Source organism: Drosophila innubila, chromosome X, assembly GCF_004354385.1.
Source record: "Drosophila innubila isolate TH190305 chromosome X, UK_Dinn_1.0, whole genome shotgun sequence".
NCBI classification, from domain to species: Eukaryota; Metazoa; Arthropoda; class Insecta; order Diptera; family Drosophilidae; genus Drosophila; species Drosophila innubila.
The window spans coordinates 6,338,980-6,352,427 of NC_047626.1; the positions used below are offsets into that span (position 1 = coordinate 6,338,980).

At 43.0% G+C, this 13,448-nt stretch overlaps 2 protein-coding genes across 3 annotated transcripts; one reads left to right on the forward strand and one right to left on the reverse strand.

Annotated features, from left to right (window-relative positions):
* Positions 1-537: 537 nt before the first annotated feature.
* Positions 538-9,060, reverse strand: LOC117793924 (adhesion G protein-coupled receptor A3). Its single transcript, XM_034634376.1, has 5 exons — positions 8,733-9,060; positions 8,450-8,668; positions 8,170-8,383; positions 2,515-6,819; positions 538-2,409 (listed from the first exon to the last, which is right to left on the reverse strand). Exons 1-5 carry the CDS (start codon positions 8,945-8,947, stop codon positions 2,050-2,052), a joined length of 5,313 nt encoding a protein of 1,770 aa, XP_034490267.1. The 5' UTR covers positions 8,948-9,060; the 3' UTR covers positions 538-2,049.
* Positions 9,061-9,900: 840 nt separating this feature from the next.
* LOC117793595 (general vesicular transport factor p115) lies at positions 9,901-13,040 on the forward strand. 2 transcript variants are annotated; one of them, XM_034633954.1, is made up of 2 exons: positions 9,901-12,232; positions 12,269-13,040. In XM_034633954.1, exons 1-2 carry the CDS (start codon positions 10,026-10,028, stop codon positions 12,549-12,551), a joined length of 2,490 nt encoding a protein of 829 aa, XP_034489845.1. In that variant the 5' UTR covers positions 9,901-10,025; the 3' UTR covers positions 12,552-13,040. The 2 variants fall into 2 exon arrangements, with proteins under 2 accessions (XP_034489845.1, XP_034489844.1); XM_034633953.1 differs by having other exon boundaries at positions 9,902-13,040.
* The last annotated feature ends 408 nt before the right edge of the window (positions 13,041-13,448 follow it).

A 13,448-nucleotide genomic window follows, 5' to 3' on the forward strand; every position in this document is an offset into this window, starting at 1 on the left:
AATATTTTGACCTGTAAAGTTCCTTGATCTTTTGAAAAACTTCTTGGGAAACTATAAATTTCATGACTTTTTCAAAACTAAAGATTTGTATGTAGAATATGACTTTTATCATGTTTTTATCCCAAATTTACATGTAAATTTAATTATAATAATCAGTTTGACAAAATATTTGTGGCTTTTTTTAAGTTTGAAAGTTTTGTTTCTGGTGGAAAAAAATAAATTGTATCAAAACTAACGATTTGTATGTAGAATATGACTTTTATCATGTTTTTATCCCAAATTTACATGTAAATTTATTTATAATATTCAGTTAATTTGCCAAAATATTTGTATTTGTATGAAAATTTTGCTAAATGTGGAAAAAAATAAATTTTAAGACATTAATCGGTTTATAAACATTTTATATTTGCACTTAAGATTGTAAATATATAAAATACACATATAGAAAGATTAATTGCTAAATTTAACACTTTTTATAAAAAACTGTTTTGAGTTGGAGTTTTGTTGGCATTATCTCGCTCTCTCTCTCTTTCATTCTCGTTGTGGGTGGTTCTTTCGATCGATAATAATCTCATTATGTTTATGACGCTTACAAACTAGGTGTGTAGGCCATAATAAATACAAGTATAGCTAAAAGATCCCTATGCTTAAGTCAAGTGAATGGGCGTGTATTTGAACAATTCATAGTTATAGTTGGATGTACATATGTATACTATATATAAAGCAGATGAACGATGCGCGATTCTTAAGACATACACATAGATATATATACTATATAAAGCATATAAAAAGTACAAATCTAATGTATATATTACTATATAAAAGTTGCTTAGACTCTATTGAGGGTATATGCCTAAAATTTATAACATATCTAGTTAAAGGTTCAAGTGTATCTAGAAATAGCTGCAAATGTATCTATATATTGGTCAAAGTGCTTAATATTGAAACAATATATACTAACTATATCCTGTTTTGATTCACAGCTTATTTGACCCACTACATTTTTGACTGTTTAATTAAAAATGTAAAAAAAAAAATATTTTGCTGGAGCTTAAACATAAATTAAGAAATTCGTAATATGTAGTTGGGTCAAATAAGTTATATAGAGTTGTCTAGATATATCAACATATCAATATTACGATCTACAAAGTTTATCAAATATTCTTTGGAAATCTATATAGTACACAAAAGTATAGATCATTGTGCTTATATAGATATGTTTAGATACTTTTGCAGAGATATATCCTTATGTGGATATAGCCATATACCTTAAAAGATCGATCAAGTATATGCAGACATATCTGTATACTGTTATATATCTTTATCATTGTGCTTATATAGATATATCTAAATTCTTTTGCTACAGCTTTATCTGAATTTTTTAAATATCTATATCTGTATCTAGATATAGCTATATACCTTAATAGATCGATCAGGTATATGCACATATATCTGTATACTGTTACAGGCCTATATCTTTATTATTGTGCTTATATAGATATATCTAGATACTTTTGCAGATTTATATCTGTATTTAGATATAGCTATATACCTTTATAGATCGATTAGGTATATGCAGACATATCTGTATGTTGTTATAGGCCTATATCTTTATCATTGTGCTTATATAGATATATCTATATACTTTTGCAGAGCTATAGCTTTATCTAGATTTTTTAAAGATCTAAATCAGTATCTAGATATAGCTATATACCTTTATAGATCGATCAGGTATATGCAGACATATCTGTATACTGTTATAGGCCTATATCTTTATCTGATGTATCTCTGTATGTTTTTTAGGCCTTTATCTAAACATATCTATATTCTATAATAGATCTTTTAAGTATAGCTAGCTATTTTTTCATCTCTTTGTAGTTCTAGCTTTATCTATATGCATCTTAAGTGTGCCTACATAGATTTGTCATTGCTCTCTAGAGCTTTTAGATACATTTACATTTGTATTGCCTATTTCCGTGTAGATACATGTTGAATCCTTAACTTGGTCTATAACTATATAGTATCTGTAGGTTTTAGTGTAGCTCCCAGCTAACTGGGATTGTTATGGGAACTGTTGTGGTGCTCGTTGTTGGCTCTAGGATCAATATAGGATATAACACTGCTCTGGCTGCTGTCATCCTCCACAGTTTCATTTAGATTCAGATTGAGATTGAGATTCAGTTTCTCCAGTTTACCACTTGATACTGGTTCTGTGCTTGTCTCCGCCTGGCGTAATCTTGTCGAGCTGCTGCCCTCCGCCTCCAACTGTGCTGGCTTGTGGCAATTCTTTAAGGGACTGCGACACTTGATGGCCTCATAGAGCTCATCAATGGAGTTGTTCATGGCCAGCTCATCCTCATCATGTTCGTGTTCCGCATCCTGCTGCTGCTCTGCCTCGATCTCTGCCCCCTCATCATCATCATCATCATGGTCCGGTTGATGCTCTGCGGTGGCTTCGCCAGCACCGCCAACACCTTGCACCAGCTGCTGCTGATTGTAGAGTGGTTCAGCAGCTCCAGCTGCGCCATAGGCAACAAACTCATCATCGAACTCATTCAGTATATCCACATCCGCATCGCTGGCATTGGAGGATTGATAGCAGCGAAAGTCATCGGTCAGTGTGAGATTCAAATCATTGTCCGCTTGCGGCGCATACAGGCCATGACTGCGTATGCTAATCTCCGAGTTCTGATAGTTCAAATCACTCTCATTCGTTGGACTGGCCGAGAGTAATCTGTTGCCGCTTGGCAGCTGGAAATGTGCTGGAACTGTAGCATTATTGCCTTGATGATTCGCCTGCAGCTGGGTGAGATTGCTGCTGGAGCAGGAGTACATCTGTGTGAGCATCGAGTTGGCGCTGCTGCCCGCCAATGAGCCCAGCCCACTGCCCTCCACCAAATCCAGAGCAACTGCCGCCGGATTATCCGTGTTCTGTGTGCTTGCCAGTATGTCGCTAATGTTGTTCAGCGATTTCGATTGTTGCTGCTGCTGATAGCGTATGAGCACGCTGGGAAAGTCATCCTCCAGCCGTATGCTATTGGTCACCTGCACCGAATTGGACACATAGATCTCATGCTTCTGCAGCAGCGGCTGCTCCACGGCAGCACCTGGCAAACCCAAGCTATTCATTGCCTCCAAGCTGGGTTGCTTCACCGGCGTGGAGCTAACGGGCGGATTACAAAAGATATCCGTCTGCTGACAGGTGTTGGCATAGAGCGGCGCATGCTCATCCAGCGAGCTCTGATCATCATCCTCCTGCTGCGTCAGCAGCTCATCATCATGCTCATGCAGCGTCTCGTCCAGCAGCGAGGGAGTACGGGTTCTTGTCGTGCTGCCACGCAGCTTGATCACCTCGTGCTGTGGCGTCACTGTCTCCGGTATGTTCGTATAGATGTTGATCTTATTGTTGGACGGCACAAAGCGCTTATACTGCAATCCCTCCACGCTTGACTCCTTATTCAGCGCCGATTTGTAATGCAGATTGGTATTGTTGACCTTACTGCCACCCGCCAGCAAGGTCATGGCATTGTGATGACGCGCATACAGCTGCTCCGAGCTGGCATCACTCAGACTGTGACTGTGATTGTGATTGTGGAGTTGGAGCTGCTGTGGCAGCGCCTGACGCTGCAGCTCGAAATTGTTGCGCTTGGCCAGACGCTTCTGTTTCTTGAAGAATTTGCGCGCCACATTGATCTGATTGGGATTGTAGAAGATGTCGGCGCTGGGTATGCTCTCGTGTCCCGGCACCACATGCAGCAAGGCATGCTGTGAGGCACTGGCTCCGCCTAAGCCTGCTACGCTTGCCTGTGTTGTGGCATTGTTATTGATAATGGTTATGCCTGCTCCGGCTCCGGCTGCGCCGCCACCCAACAGCTGCTGTGTGGTGCCATCCATGTGTCCATTGCTCCGGCTCTGACTGCGCATGCTGCGTGCGCTGTTGCTGCGCTGCTTGTTGGAGCATTGACTGTTGGAGCGCGAACCCGCCGAATTGTTGGGCTCATACAGACTGCCACCGGCGGCGGCGGCGGTGGCGGCGGCTTTGTAGGCCACTATGGAGTTGCTTATCATGGCAGCGCCGCCGGCACTAGCTCCTACCGCTGCAGTAGCTGCCACGCCAGTTGTGCCCGCTGCTCTGCCCTGCTGCGCATTGTTGTAGGCCACCAGCTGGCGACTGGGTCGCAGCAAACGATGCTGTGTCCAGGCCTGACGCGCATCATTCCGACTGAGATTGTAGAAGAGCAGCAGGAAGAGCGCCAAGCAGACACAGCTGCCAACAAAGCCAAACACATAGAGCTGCTGCTCGCTGTGCACATACAAGGCAGCCGTTAACCAGACGCACACATAGAGCAGCACAAAGATGAGATGACCACGCAGATGCGACATATTGGAGCGCTCAAAATCATCGACAATGCTGCTCAGCGGATTGGACAGCGTGCTATATTGCTCCTGCAGCTGCAGCGCCGAACTGCTGGCATCCTGTTTGCCGGCGGCGACACAACCATTCCCGTCCAGCCAATCCAGATCAATGTGCTCCGTGGCCTGCGTATTATTATCCGAATATTGCCGCTGTCCCAGCTGATGTTGTCCCTGCTGCAGCTGCTGTTGCTGCAGCACATTCACCGCCTGCTGACTCAGCTGATAATAGATGCACAATGCCAGAATGCCACTGAAGATTAGCAGTATAGCCGCGGGCACAAGCAAGGCATTCAGTGTGGTCGTGTTGTGCAGAAAACAATAATTGTAGGCCGCATATTCCGAGAGATTGACGGCACTGGAGATGCCACAGATGAGCAGAGCAATGCCCCAGCCGACCAGATAGATGCCCAGTATGGGTTTACGCTGATGTGGCTCCAGTTGTGACGGCTGTACTCCAGCCAGAGATGCGCCAGACAATGGCAAAGTGGTTGCTGCTCCGCCAGTTGTTGTTGTCGTCGTTGTTTTTGTGAGACGTTTGTACATGCTGCTCAAACTCACACACAACCAGAGCAGCACACAGAGGCTGAGGTAGTGCAGCATGAGTCCAATTAGCCGGCAATGCAACAGCTGCGTTGTCTGATAGATGCCCAGCACAAAGATCAGACAGAGCGTGGACAGAGCCAGCCAGGTGTTGACCAAGGCATGACGCTGCACACGATTGATGCGTATGACGCCGCCAAACACCACAAAGGTGACAATATTGAACCAGCAGCTGGCAAAGAGCACGCCACAGCCCACATAGATGGCCCATGGAGCATGCCGGAAGCGTGCTCCAGCCAGCTCACTGCGATAGTCATTGAGGAACTCCACACGCTGCAGCAGGCCAAAGTAACCGATGCGACGACAGCTGAACATGAGCAGCGTGCGATGTTGATAATGCTGCTGGCAGACATGTGGATTCCATGCCTTTAGCTGCTCATCCCACCAGGCGGGCATGGGAGCACTACGCTCATCATGATACGGATGAGCACGCAGCATAATGGTTACACGCTGCTGATAGACATCCTCCTGTGCCATTTCCTCCAGACCCGCCTCATCCACGGGACTCTGTATGGGCTCTCCCTCCGCTGTGTACAAGCTGGCACCTATGATCACCGAGCTGAGCGTCTCATTGTGCTCCGACTGCAGATTGGGCAGCAATTTGGCATTGCGATGCAGCGAGATCATGAGACGTAAATTGCGATTGCTATTATTGCCAGGCAGCTGCTCCTGCAGCACCTGATAGGGCAGCTGTATGGCCGCATCGATATCCCCGTGCTCATACATGGGTATGGTGTCATTGGCGCTATTGCACTGCAATCCGCGCTGACCACCTTCCAGCCAAACGCAGGACATGCTCAGAAATTGCTCCAGTTGGATGTGGAAGACGTCCACAAAGAGATTACGCTGTCGCCGCCACACGCTCAGCTCCTGCTGCTGCTCCAGTGTACCCACAGCTGCTGCTGCTGCTGCCGAGCTGGCCAATCTCAGTGCCGAGGATTCCACAATGTGCAGCAATTTGTGTCCCGTTGCCAGCTGCAATTGTGCTGCCTCAAAGAGACGCGCGGGCAGCGTCAACAGCTGCGAGACAATGTCCATGAGCAGATAGCTAATCTCCTGCTGATGTGCCTCCAGCTGTTCCAGATACTTGAGCAATGTGCGCGCTATATACTCCAAATCCATGGGATCTCGGATCTTGTGCAGCTGCGTTTGTATCTGGGTGAAATTGTGCAAACGTCGTGCTATCTCCAAGGCATTCTGTCCCTTGGTCAGCGTGAGATTCACCTTGGCAAACTGCTCCAAGATGCGTGTGGTTTCGCTGACATACACACAGCTCTCCGTGTTGAGATTAACCCAATGTCCATCGTGGGCACACTCATGGCTGGCACGTCGCTGCAGGGACATGTCGCTGGGTTCCTCCACGCAGGATTGGAGCACCGTTTCACCGCGCATGGTGCGTGGCCAGTGATAGATGCCCTTGTTCGTTCTGGACACAATGGCATCACAGTACAGTGTTCCCTTGGCCACCACATGCAACACCATCGATTGCGACAGATTCGCCTGTTGACTCCGCAATGTGCAGTCCCACATTCCCGTATGATTCTGCGTCAGACTGCCAATCCGCAGTATTGAGTTGAGTATACCCGAATCCGTGGAATGTCGCGTCTCCAGATTCACATCGTTGAACACCTTGGTCGGATCCCGATAGATAATGTCATCCGTGGAGTTATGTTGCCGTATCTTGTCCGACCAGCCCCAGAAGACATAGGCACGTGTCGGCAGATCCTCCGATTCCCGAGGTGCTCCAATGGCCACACGTGGCGCATAGCACTTCAGCTGCAGCTCGTCGCCCTCAAAGGCAATCTGTTAGAACGTACAGATCAAGACATTAATTAACTATCAGTAACCAGTAAGCAAATAAGAAAGATTCCCGAAGATTTGAGCCCTGTACTCAATCTTCCAACTATCGTTCCTATATGTTCCGATTTTATTTAAATTTCTTAATTATTACATATAGGACAATATCTAATGTATAATCTGTGAGATCTTTTTTACTATGTAACTCTAAACACAACAAAGTTTTACATACTAAAGTTTGATTATCGATTTATGATATGATATAGTGTACTGATCCAAAGAAAAAATAAAACCTTATCTGCGTACGTTATCCGGGCACCTACATACGAAATTTAAAGTCTCTAACTGTTCTAGTCTCTGAGATTGGCGCTAAAATACAGACGGACAGACTTTCGAACAGGTATAAATCGACTAGGCTAAATATATTGATTAAAAATATATACTAGGGTGCATCGTTTGTTTTCACAAAAAATGGTAACCCAAGTTCGTAATCTACGTTCAATTCTAAAATACTTTCCCCAACAACCTTAGTTATAAAATCAAATCCTGAAGAGATTTTGTGTTTTTAGTACTTGCATGGATGAAAATTACGTTTTAAGAAAAATTGGTCCTTCGAATCTATGAACTTTTAAACATTTTTAAGCTTTTTTCTAAATTTTCAGATTTCTAAATAAAAATATAAATTTAATTAGATTTTCCAAATATTGTTTATCTTAAATAAAAAATTAAATTTTGAATTTTTATGAAATTGAAAATATTGAAATATGACATTTGTTAGATTTTTTCATTTATCAAATTAAATATAATAAAAAATTTAAAATGATAATAGTTTTATTTAGACTTTTAAAGGAAAAAATATAAATTATTATATAGTCATCTTATTATAACTAAATTTGATCAGGGTGTAACATATGATATAAAAGACACAATCTGTGAGTTTGGTTAAGGTAGCTCTAAAACTAACAAAGTTTTTCATACTAAGCAACTTTCACAATGTGTGAACTTCGACCGAATTTGACCTCCTTGCAATTAAAATTTTGCAAAAAGCCGTCTTACTAGACAATACAATTGTTTCAGCTATGTTGTGTGAAAATTTTAACCTCCTGCGTCTTATGTTTTAGGCTGTGCCATGATTAATGAGTCAGTCAGTGAGTCAGGACAAAGAGTTTTATATATATATAGATGTTGGTTCTTAATTTAATAAAAAAAAACTTTATAATAAAAAGCTACACTACTTTAAATGGTTTATCTAAGATAATTGAATTAAAATATTTTTTGAGTGTTTGATTCTTGTTAGCTTAACTTTCATATGTGATAACTGATAAGAAAAATTGGATACAAAAATAAAACGCTTACCTGATTCTGTTTGGGCACCAGTTCCAGCAGCGGTTGCAGCAGCGATTCGCACCGAAAATCGATGCCCACTTTGAGTTTCTTGAGCGGCATACCACGAAAATTGATGGGGGAATCACATTTGGGCGCCGGCTGCAGACGAACTTCGTGGGCATTGGACCAGGCAATAAGCCAAATGAGACCACAGTCGCAGGCCAGCGGATTGTTGGATAAATCCCTAATAAATTCAAATAAATATTGATCAAATTGAAGACAATTTAAAGCTGCAACAACAACAACTTACAGTTGCCTTAGTTTTGGCATCAGCTCAAAGGCGCCTTCATAAATGTGACTTATGGAATTGCTGGCCAGTTTCAGTCGCTCCACATTGGGCAGACTATTGCCAAAGGTGTCCTTGTCCAGTTCGCTGAGCAGATTGGAGGATAAATCTAAACGTCTCAGCTCTGTAAAGCTTTGAAAATCCTTTTCTTGGATTTGTGCAATTGCATTTTTGCTGGCGTTGCTGCAATAAATAAGATAAAAGGGAATGAGTTAAGTATATATATAATTGTTGTATTACAACTTACATGCTGAATATAATATGCACATCATCGCCAAAGTTGAGCTCATTCCAGTTAACAATATGCTGATCATCGCATCTCACTCGCAATGTTTGAATGTTTTCTGAGACGTTTTTGCAGCTACACTTTTTGGGGCACATTGCCTGAACAACAAAGGTCGATTGCTGCAGCAGGAGGAGCAGCGGGCACAGGCAGAGCCATAGCAATTGTGCAGCATTCATTTTGGTGCTCAGTTATGCTGTTGCATTTGTGGCATCCATTTAATTAACAACTGATATGCAAACAAATGCATAATAAACAAAAACAGCAAAAGTTACAACAAAAAAAATTCAACCAGTATTGCTCTATGCACGGAATTTTTCCTATAACGCTACAGTTTATCACTAAAAAATACCGCATTTTCGACTGCTTCTATCGATATTTAAAATTAATTAATTTTTACTATATAACCATTTGAATTACATTTAGTGCAAATTATAATGAAAATAAGCATTATTTTTTGTTAATTCAAGTCATATTTTTGCTAACAGCAATTTAAATATTTCTGCCAGTTGTTATGTACACACTGCACTTATAAAATAAACAAAGCAGAATGTGCAAAAAAAGGACAAACTTGCTTTATGCTATCGAAATTTTTAATGCTTAAAATATTTACATTTTCTACATAAAGTGGAGATAAATTACAATCAACGGCAGGAAATGTTAAGCTTTGACAAATTAAAGTTGAAAGTAAAAATATTTTCATTATTGATTTATGCAATTTAGTGCTGCCAGACTTTTGACAGCTAAAACAAGCTGGAACTCAAAAGAACAAATTTAATTTATAAATAAAAAATTGGCTAGAAAAGGTTAAACTTAAATATCACTGTTGGCAGAATTCGACAGCTAAAAAAACTAGATTTGGAAAAAATAATATTAAGAAAAGAGGTAGAAATAAAATAAAAAATGTTAAATAAAAAATAAGGACAGGCAGCAACGCAGCCAAATTACAATGAAACATTTATGATCTAAGAGTTGAGTTTGAATTTAAAAAACTGTTAAGCCTCCTAAGAACTGTTAAAAAAAGGTGGATTGGCAAATATGTAAAATATAGACAAATGCTTTTTAACATTTGAAAATATGTAAGCGCTATCATTTAAAATAAGCCAAGCTGGCAGCACTCTTGCAATTATTGGTATAATTTGTAGTGTGTGCACACTGGTCATTAGATTGTTTTTATAAAAATTGACGTGTCAGATAAATACAAGTGAAAATAGAGCAAAACATATTGAACACGTCGTTTAACCAAGCAGCGAGTGGATGGAGTTCCTGAAGAGTGGCATCAAGACCGTGCTGGGCGGCACTGAGCCGGGCCAGCAGCCAAGTGCAGCCGAAACGGTTGAGAAGCTGGTGGATCGAGTTTTCTCCTCGACATTATTGGAGGATCGTCGCGACGCATGCCGGGCACTGAAGGCGCTCTCCCGCAAATATCGCATTGAGGTGGGCGCCCAAGGTATGCCACCGCTGGTGCAGGTACTGCAAAACGATGGCCAGGATGCGGAAATCATTAGTTATGCCCTGGATACGCTCTGCAATATTGTGACCAGTGAGGAGTTCGATGAGGAGGCGGACAATCCGGCTGTATCGGTGAATGTGGGCGAACAGTTCACCGAGATGTTCATCAAGAGTCCGGAGCATGTTACTCTGGTCATGGGCTATTTGGATGAGTATGATTTTCGTGTACGCCGTGCGGCAATTCAATTAATCACCTCTTTGATTGCGAACAAGACACGAGAATTGCAGGAACTTGTCCTGGTCAGTCCCATGGGCGTGTCCAAGCTGATGGATCTGCTCACCGACAGTCGTGAGGTCATTCGCAATGATGTGCTCCTGCTCCTAATCGAACTGACCAAGGGGAATTCCAATATACAGAAGATTGTGGCCTTTGAGAATGCTTTTGATCGTCTCTTTGACATTGTCAGGGAGGAAGGCTGCTCCGATGGTGGCATTGTCGTGGAGGATTGCCTCATCCTGCTGCTGAATCTGCTCAAGAATAACTCGAGCAATCAGCAGTTCTTCAAGGAGGGCTCCTATATACAGCGTCTGGCGCCCATGTTCATACTGAACAGCTCCAATGCCAGTGATCTCGAGGACAGCGCCTGGACACCGCAAAAGGTGTCCAATTTCCATTGCCTGGTGCAGGTGGTGCGTGCTCTGGTCACGCCCAGCAATCAGCAGCAGGTGGTCAGCGCCTGTCAGCGTGTCATGCAAAAGTCGCAGCTACTCCAGGCACTCTGTGACATCCTCATGAGCAGCGGCGTGCCGGCGGACATACTCACGGAGACCATTAATGCGGTGGCGGAGGTGGTGCGCGGTGATCGCGAGAATCAGGATGAGCTGAGTCGTGTCTTGGCGCCCAGTCAGCCACCACGTCCGGCCATTGTGGTGCTGCTCATGTCCATGATCAATGAGAAGCAACTGTTGGCTCTACGCTGTGCCGTGCTCTATTGCTTTGAGTGCTTCCTGTATCGCAACTCGGATGGACAACGTGCTGTGGTCCAGACACTGCTGCCCTCCAGTGCCACGGATGTGAGTTCGCTGTCCACGGGTCAGCTGCTCTGCACGGGTCTCTTCTCCACGGATACGCTGGCCAATTGGTTCAGCGCCGTGGCCATTATGCACACTCTCGTGGAGAATGTGGCCCAGAAGGAGGAGCTGCTGCGTGTGCTGTTGGCCACACCGGGTGGACAGCGTCCCATCACCTTGCTGGAGCAGTGCACCAATCTGATGCAACAGGAACGCTATCGGCTGCAGAGTAAAGTGGGTCTACTGATGCTGCTCAGCGTTTGGTTGGCCCATTGTCCGGCTGCGGTCAAGGCGCTGCTGGAGACGCAGGGCACCATGGCCTATTTGACCGCCCAGCTGTGCGCCAATGAGCACGACGAGCGCGAGTATCTGGTGCAGGGCATGTGCGCCTTTCTCATGGGTCTGTGCATCCAGTTCAATGACAACTCGCTGCCCAATCAGCGGCGCGAGGACATCAGCCAGCTGATCATCAAGCGCATTGGCCAGGAGACCTTCTGCAACAAGCTGAACGAGGTGTCCCGCCATGAGGCGTATAGTCGTGCCTGCAAGCAGGCACAGATCCGTGCCAAGGGCGCCAGCGAGTTGTTGCTGGACTATGAGTACTGCAAGCTCTACAAGGGATTGGAGGCGTTGATAGCGAAGCTGGTGAGCGGCTTTGATGTGGATGGCATTGAGCTGACCGAGCTGACGCTCAGCTCGGAGGCATCCGCATTGGTGGCACAATACAAGGGCATCATTCGCGGCATGGATGCACAGATTCAGACACTGCAGCAATCCACCAAAGAGCTGGAGCAGCAGAACACGGAGCTAAAGCAGCAGCTGGAACAGGAGCAATCGCTCAAATGCCAGCTGGCCGATCAGAACACCTTGCTCAAGGCTCAGCTGACGGCGACAGCAGCAGCTCCAGAGGCACAACTGAATGGACAAGCAGGAGCAGGAGGAGCAGTTGAAGTTGGAGGCGTAGGCGGAGGCGGAGCAGTGCCCGCCAATGATGAGGAACTGAATGCGGCACGTTATCAGGCCAACATGTATTTTGCGGAGAACATACGGCTAACCAAGGAGCTGGAGACGCTGCGTCAACAGCTGTCAACGGAGAAACAACGAGCGGAGGCGGCAAATGAAACGCTGCTGGCCACGCAAAAGGATCAGGAGGATCTGCTCGAATTGCTGGCGGATCAGGAGGCCAAACTGGCGCACTATGAAACCCAAATCCAAACCCAAACACAGACACAGTTGACAAGTGAAGCAGCCAATAGATAACTTGGATAGATAACAAAGCGATAGAGTTTAATTATATATTGTATTAAGATACACACCAGACACACACACATGTATATCAATGTGTGTGTGTGTGTATGCGTAGAGTGTGCGAAGTGTGTGTGTGTGTGTGTGGAAAGCTCGACTCAACGCCAACTGCCCCAAAATGTATACATACATTCTTATTGTTTTTACTTTATATATAGATATCTATAGAAATATATATAGAAATGTATCTGATTGTTTCAGCAATTTATATGTTTCAAATTTCAATTTATTCTACAAAAAATGTGTAGACAATTGAAGAATTCCACACGAAAATGAAGAGAGTTGTTGATATACAAATATATATATATATAACATATATACATAATATATGCGATTCGTTCTGTTTTTAGATGATTTGTAACATTTTTCATCTGTCTGGCGGTAGATTATCTACAGAAATTCAAAATAAAATTGAATGCAATAAAAAACAAATTATAAAGCGTATATTATTTGTTTATTTCTTTCTCAAAGGGATCTATTATAATAAAGACGTTAAGAATGGTTCCATACTTGAATATATTTGAATTTGCTCTTCAATTTTGTTAAATTTTGTTTTGAAGAAACTACAATAGAATTTAATAATAATAAAAAGGTTTTCATACAAAAAAATAGTAAAAATATAGAATAACATTCTAAAAAGTTATGCATTTTTAAATAGAGCTATGAAGTGGATCCTTAATATTACTACAGATAGGATAATCTATGCAACTACAATAGAATTTAATAAAAAAAAAGGTTGTCATACAAAAAATAATACGAATATAAAATTAACATTCTAAAAATTATGAATTTTTAAATAGCGCTATGAAATGGACCCTCAATATGGCTGTTGATAGGATAATCTATGCAGAT

Excerpts from the sequence above, each read along its gene's own strand:
- LOC117793924 (XM_034634376.1), bottom strand. The coding sequence starts at position 8,947 with ATGAATGCTGCACAATTGCTATGGCTCTGCCTGTGCCCGCTGCTCCTC. Across the intron at positions 8,669-8,732 it reads GTGCATATTATATTCAGCAT|CAACGCCAGCAAAAATGCAA; the intron begins GTAAGTTGTAAT and ends TATTTATTGCAG. Across the intron at positions 2,410-2,514 it reads TTGCCTATGGCGCAGCTGGA|GGGGCAGAGATCGAGGCAGA; the intron begins GCTGCTGAACCA and ends GATGATGATGAG.
- LOC117793595 (XM_034633953.1), top strand. The coding sequence starts at position 10,026 with ATGGAGTTCCTGAAGAGTGGCATCAAGACCGTGCTGGGCGGCACTGAG.